Raw genomic sequence first — 7,091 nt, 5'->3', positions numbered from 1 at the left:
AAGGACAAATGGTCATGTCCCAGGTTAATATGATGTGGGGATAAGGCTTTTCCTGTGTTCTAAATTCCTCTAGGACTCCACTACTTGAGGACAAAAAGATTCTATCCTCCCTCTCATCTTTATTGAAAGGGTCAATATTTACCTTCTCAAGTACTCAAGTTAGCCACTGTATGAATGAATTTGCTATTGCTGCTGTAACTAATTACCATAAATTTAACAAGTTAAAGCCACACAAATTTATTATCTTATAGTTTTAGAGGTCAGAAATCTGAAATAGGTTTTATTGGGCTAAAGCTAACCTGTTAGGAGAGCTGCTCGACTTCTGGAGGCTGGTGGGGTCTGGGGGCTATTTTCCTACCTTCTCCAGCTGCCAGAGGCTGCCTGCATTTCTTGGCTCAGGCACCCCTTCTAGTCATCCCATCACTTTAAAGTCTCCTTCCATCTCACATCTCCTTCTCTGACACATACAGCCCTCTTCTGTCTTTTAAAGACACCTTATGATTGCATTGGGCCTACCTGGATAATCCAGAATATTCTTCCTGTCTTAGGGTTCTTACCCTAATTACATCTAGAGTCCCTTTTTGCCATGTAAGGTAACATATTCACTGGTTCCAGAGGTTAGGAAGTAGACATCTTTGGCTGAGGTCATTATTCTGCCGATCATAGCCCCTATTTCTTCTTCATTATCAAGGTCTCCCATTCTAATGGATCATTTTATCAGCAAATGGAAATGCTCCAATATCACTCATCTTCAAAAGAAGAGACTCCTCTTTGATCCACATCTCTCTACAGTTCCCAGGTAATTCCTGTGCTCGACAGCACAGCAAAACTTTTTGACTGAGTTGTGTATGCTCCCTGTAGCATACAGGGCTTTTGCCTTAGGTATTAGGTATCTATTACTGTGTAATGAGCCACCCCCAAAGTTTCCCATCTTAAAACAATATGATTTATCTCACAGTTTTTATGAGTCATAAATCTGGGCATGGCTTAGCTGGGTGCCACTGGCTGAGGTGGAGACCTGGCTGGCAGCCATCTTGAGACTCCACTGAGGGATCCACTTCTAAGCCTTAGGCTCTAGCTGGCTATAGGAGGGAGAGATCACCTCCTTGCCACTGGGCCTCATGGCAGTTGGATTCCCTCCCCAAAGAAACAACCTGAAGAGAATATTCCAGAGAGAAGCCACAGTTCTTTTGTTCGTTTGTTTGTTTTTGAAATCTATCTTAGAAGTGCGATGTTCACTTCTGTCATATTCTAGAAGTCAACTATTATAGGCTGAATTATGTCCTCCCAAAATTCATATGTTGAATTCTCACCTCCAGGACCTGGGAATGTAACCTCTTTGGAGTTAAGGTCTTTCAAGAGTGATTAAGTTAAAATGAGACCATTAGGGTGGAGTTCTAATCCTACATGACTAGTGTCCTTATAAGAAGAGGAAAAACACCAGGGATATGTGGATGCCCAGAGAAAAGACTGTGTGAGGAGACTGTGTGAAGACAGCAGCCCTCTGCACGCCAAGAAGAGTGAAACCAATACTGTCAGCACCTTGATCTTGAACTTCCAGACTCCAGAACTGTGAGAAAACAAACCTCCTTTGTTTAAGTCTTCCACTCTGACCTATTGGATATGTAGATTGTGTATGTTAGACTAAGGAATGTGAATTTTATTCTATAGGGTATATGAAGCCGTTAAAGATCTTTGAGCAGAGCAGGGCCATATGTCTGAAAAGAAGGTGAGATCTCTGTAGGGTGGTAGTTGACTTGTCTTCTTTTATTGTGACTCTTTTTACTTTTTTAAATTAAAAAAATTTTTTTAAGTTCTTTAAATGTTTACTTATTTTTGAGGGAGAGAGAGAGAGAGAGAGAGAGAGAGAGACAACATGAGTGGGGGAGGGGCAGAGAGAGAGAGAGAGAGAGAGGCAGAATCCAAAGAAGGCTCCAGGCTCTGAGCTGTCAACACAGAGCCTGATGCGTGGCTTGAACCCACTAACAGTGAGATTATGACCTGAGCCAAAGTCGGAGGCTTAACTGACTGAGTCACCCAGGTACCCCCACTGAATCTTTTCAACAGCCTGATGAGCTAGAATTCCTATCACCATTTTATTAAACACAAAGTCCATGAGAGTGATCATAAGGTATACTCATGTTCTTGGCACATAGTAAACATTCATAAATATAAGTAAGCAAACTGTGTTCAAAGAGACTGAGTAACCAATGTAGGTAGCAAAGTTTAAAAGTAAATATTTGCTCCATTAATGCCTATGGTTTCCATAAGCTATTGTTGAAGATTCCAGGAACTATAGCAACTCTGTTTTCATGAGCTCAAACCTTCATTTTACTGTGCCCATCCCCCCCTCTCAAAATAAATAAACTTTTAAAAAGGGGGGGTGCACTTGGGTAGCTCAGTATGTTAAGTGCTGGGCTCTTGATTTCAGCTCAGTCATGATCTCACGGTTCATGAGATCGAGCCCCTCACTGGGCTCCGTGCCGACAGAGGGAAGCCTTTTAGGGATTCTCTCTCTTTCTCTCTCTGTCCCTCCCCTGCTCATGCACTCATGCTCCCTCTCTCTCCAAATAAATAAACTTAAAAAAAAAAACAACAAACCTTCATTTTAGTTGCCTGCCGGCATCTCTTTATATGCCTCAGTGGCCTTGCACACAAGATGTGAACTAAATTTACAATCTCCTCCCCGAATCTACTTTGTAAAGATTCCATGGCTGAGTGAATGGCACTGGTATCTATCTGACAGACATCCTGGGAGTCATTTTAGACTGCTTTGCCATTTCCCTAGAGGTGACTGGTCATTTGTTTTTTATTCTTTCTGTTCAAAAGTTTTTATACTAATTGCCTTTCCCAGCTCCATCCACTTAGTCACTTGTTCCTGAACCATTTGTAGACAGCCTGCTTCTAAAGGAAACTTTCCAGCAGACTGTGCATATCATCACTAGCCAGGCTAAAATCCTACAGTGGCTTCCTATAGTATTTAATAAAATCTGAATCCTTGACCATGACATGAGAGGTCACACACGATCTGAACCCTGGCCAGTTCTCTCTACCCTTCCCACATCATTCACCCCTCACTGACTCACCTAGCAATCCTGGTCTTTGAATTCCATGGTGTCAAGCTCTTTCTTGCTGAGCAATAGCTTTCTCCCACCTGCCGGCTCATCCTTCTGATCTCAGGAGGCCTTCCCCAATCTAGATGATTCACAACATCCTGTTCCTTCCTGTTAGCAATTTGTAATGATATATTTGTTTACAGCTGTCTCCTCTATTAGATTATAAACTTCTGAGGGCAGGTGTTGTCATTTTTGCTCATAACTGAATGCACGACACTCACACATGATGACTCATAGTGGGGGCCATTAAATATTTGTTCAATAAACAAATATAATATTTATCGAACAAAGAGCATTTATCGTGTGTCTTTTAGAGAAGCTTCCTTTCACATGTACATTTTTGTTGGGATGATGTCAGGTGAAGTGGCCCAGGTAATAAAGAGAAAAAACTGAAGTGAAGAGACATTGGAAAGGAAAAAATGACAGGGAAAAAATGAAGGAGAGCAAAGAGTGATGTAATTATTGAAGAAACAGTAATGGAAGACAGAGCAAGAAGGGCCTTGTGGGGGGTTGAATGGTGGACAGACCAGATAGGACCACATCAAATCCCTGGAACCTGTGAATGATTCCATTATTAGTTTCCTAGGGTTGCCACAAGAAAGTACCACAAGAGAAATGTATTCTTCCACAGTTCAGGAGGCCAGGAGTCTGAAATCAAGGTGCAGGCAGGCTTGGTTTCTTCTGGGAGCTCTGAGAGACAATCCGTTCTACGAGTCTCTCCTAGCTTCTGGTGGTTGTTTCCAAGGCAGAATCCTTGGCACTCCTTAGCTTGTGGACACATCCCTCTGATCTCTGCTTCCATCTTCAATAAGTTTTTCTTCTTCATATCTTCTTTGTGTGTCACCACATGACCTTTTTTTTTTTTTTTAATTTTTTTCAACGTTTTTTATTTATTTTTGGGACAGAGAGAGACAGAGCATGAACGGGGGAGGGGCAGAGAGAGAGGGAGACACAGAATCGGAAACAGGCTCCAGGCTCCGAGCCATCAGCCCAGAGCCTGACGCGGGGCTCGAACTCACGGACCGCGAGATCGGGACCGCGAGATCGTGACCTGGCTGAAGTCGGACGCTTAACCGACTGCGCCACCCAGGCGCCCCACCACATGACCTTCTTAAAAGGACATCAGTCACTGGATTTGGGACCCATCTTAAACCAGTATGATCTCATCTTAACCAATCATATCTGTAAGACCCAATTTCAAATAGGATCACATTCGGAGGTTCCAGGTGGACATTGCGGGGGACAATATTTGACAGAGTACAGTCACCTAATTTGGGAAAAGGATATTTGAAGGGATAATTAAGGATCTCAAAATGAGATCGTTCTGGATTGTTACCTGGGTGGGCCTTAAACCCAATAACAACTGCCTTTATAAGAAGCACACAGAAGAGGAAACATAGGGCAGACAGGAGAGAGGAGGCGATATGAAGACAGATGCAGAGACTGGAATGATATAGCCAGTAGCCAGACACACAGAGGAGAATATGATGTGAAGATGAGACGCAGAGATTGGAGGGATGTGGTCATAAGGAAGGAATTTATGCCAACGATCACCAAAGCTGAAGGAGGCAAGGAAGGATTCTCTCTCCAGAGCGTCCAGAGGAAGTATGGCTTTGCCAACACCTTTGATTTTGGACTTCTGGTTTCTAGAGTTCTGAGAGAATAGATTTGTTATTTTAAGGCAGCCAGTTTTAGGTATTTGTTACAGTTACCCTGGGAAACTAATATAGGCCTTACACTAACAGAACAGAAATCACAGCACACTGTTTTCCTTGAAGTACCATTAAAAACAAAACAAAAAACCCTTCTATGCGTTAGATTCTGCTTTAAACAGATCAAGGAATTCTTAGTACATAAGGACTTGCAAACAGTGATAAAATTAAACTGGCCCAATTTTCTGTAAGCATAATGCTTAATGATTTTTTTTTAAATACAAGATCATACCTTCAATGACTGAAATATAGGCAGGACTCTTTAACCTAGTAAATTAAGCAAATAATTGTGTTGTAAACTATCTTTCATCTCCACTTATCTGGTGACTGCCTGATAATGAGCATCAGATTTTATCACATCTCATGTGCTTTCTTTTTCTGTTTTCAAGTTAAGTTGTTTAATGTCATCTGTGTCTCCCTATTAAGTTCTTTTTATCTTGAGTTTCACTTCTTGCCATTCTGCCTGATGTATAATTAGATGACACTCCACACTGTGTAACCTACAACTGGTAGCATAACTGCGAAAACTGGCTTCGTTTTTGGATAGCAAGTCATGTCATCAGATAGAGCTAAACAAGTAGATGAAATTACAAAATGAGTCTCTTTCAATCTCTGAATAAATTCAGAATCAAAGTCCGGCATCACTGAACAATCCTAGAAGTCTCTTCCAAACCTGAGGTTCCGTAGTTACCCATTTAAGTAAGCATCAGACACCACACTACTTCGAAATGTTAGATAGTATTTTATTTGGTCATTTATTTAGGTGCATGTTGGGAGCAGCAGAAGCTCCTGCTGGGTCTAGAAGGAAAAGTCCATCCATGAAACGATCAATGTCACTGGTTGCCAGAACACACCTCAAGGGAGAAACTGGGGGAAGCAGAGAATACAGCACGAGGGCCAATGGAAAAGGTCAGGAGCTCCCCTCAATTCGGCTCCTCACCATTCTTGCCTTGAGGCCTTTGATCCCCTTCCCACGCGTGTCCTGCTGTTTGGGTGGGCAAGCCCTGAGAGTCAAGCAAGCCCCTGCACTCGCGCATCCTCCAGACTCCCTTGCTCAGACCTCACTTTGCCTCTTAGCTTCGCAGGGAGGGAGCCTGAGCACTCACCAGTGCCCCCCCAAGGAAGATCTGGTCCCCAGCGCCCGAGAGGGGACGAACCTTGCAGACCTCCCTCTCCGCTACGGGGGTTGGGGGGGGGGGGCGGTGTGGGCGACGGGGCTCGGGCCGAGCTTCCCACTGGCGACTGGCCTGGTGGGTCCCGCCCGCCCTCCAGGGATGTCGCGGATGCTGGAAGGAAGGGGTCCTGCAGACTTGGGCGTCGGCTCGACGCGCCCAATTTTCAACCCGTCCTCTGGGCTAAAGCTCTCCTAAAGAAGGAGCCGCGTTTCTGACCAGAGCTCGGAGCGCCTCTAACTCCCGGAGCTCCAGCCAAGAACCTGAAGACTCAGAGTGGCCTCCCCTTCCCCCGGCGCACACGTCAACGCGGCATCGGGGAAGAGCCGTAATGCCCCGAAGAAGCGCACCCCAAAAAAACCACCCCGCACTCCGCCGCCGCAGCTGCTGAATGAGAACTCACGCTAGCCCTTCCCGCAGGCTCATGGCAAAGCAAAAGGAAGTTTCTCCGTGGATGTGTTCCAGGAGAGTGGGAAGCTGTGCCTAAAGGCTTGTCGGAGCGAGACGCTCGATAAGGCTAAGTGGTTGTGAAGCCTAACGTCTCTCCCTGTAGCAGTCATTCCTGAGGTTCTGCAGGTCCTGGAGTTAAGCGAGTCTGTCAGCCCTACCGGGCAGCCAGCTTCCCTTATACGATCGCCTACGCTGGCCGACCTGGCCCAAGTGTTCGCTTCAGAGCATTTGCACTTGGGAGCGTCGGCCAGAGTTGCCGTGGTAATATGCGCGTCTATTATGAGGCGCGTGGTAGTGATGGCGGCGCTCAGTGAGACTTTCCTGTCACTGGATACTACTACTCCCAGCCCTCCTCAAAGCCGCCGGAGCAACCCCCAGGTCTTTAGTTTACAAGTGGCAATTTGACTTGCTCTGCTGCATGTCTGGAGGGACCGTGGAAAGTGTGGAGACGCCTCGGGGATTAAGCGATCGTAGCTTAAAAAGAAAAAAAGCCAAACAAATAAACAAAACCCACCCACCCTAACAAACATGAGGCTGCTGGAGAGAATGAGGAAAGAATGGTTCATGATTGGAATAGTGCTGGCGATCGCCGGAGCTAAACTGGAGCCGTCCATAGGGGTGAATGGGGGTAAGTGCTGCAC

The 7,091-nt window shown here is 45.2% G+C and overlaps 1 protein-coding gene and 1 long non-coding RNA gene across 5 annotated transcripts in view; one reads left to right on the top strand and one right to left on the bottom strand.

Moving 5' to 3' along the window:
• Window positions 1–5,550: 5,550 nt before the first annotated feature.
• Window positions 5,551–6,582, bottom strand: LOC125923741 (uncharacterized). The gene is made up of 2 exons (XR_007458150.1): window positions 6,404–6,582; window positions 5,551–5,695 (listed from the first exon to the last, which is right to left on the bottom strand). It is a non-coding gene; the product is annotated as an uncharacterized LOC125923741 (long non-coding RNA).
• A 41-nt stretch (window positions 6,583–6,623) lies between these two features.
• The window catches only part of SLC10A7 (solute carrier family 10 member 7), a 251,551-nt gene continuing 251,083 nt past the window's right edge, over window positions 6,624–7,091 (top strand). For 2 of the 4 annotated variants that reach the window (XM_049632259.1, XM_049632258.1), the window contains exon 1: window positions 6,644–7,078. In XM_049632259.1, coding sequence (XP_049488216.1) covers window positions 6,979–7,078 — 100 coding nt within the window. In that variant the 5' untranslated portion in view covers window positions 6,644–6,978. Of the gene's footprint in view, window positions 7,079–7,091 lie in introns of all 4 variants that reach the window. The other 2 variants (XM_049632262.1, XM_049632261.1) reach the window with 2 other exon arrangements.

The sequence above is a fragment of the Panthera uncia genome, chromosome B1 (assembly GCF_023721935.1).
Source record: "Panthera uncia isolate 11264 chromosome B1, Puncia_PCG_1.0, whole genome shotgun sequence".
Taxonomy (NCBI): domain Eukaryota; kingdom Metazoa; phylum Chordata; class Mammalia; order Carnivora; family Felidae; genus Panthera; species Panthera uncia.
Note: the sequence above shows the minus strand (reverse complement) of the source record. Positions and strands in the feature narration are given on the sequence as shown.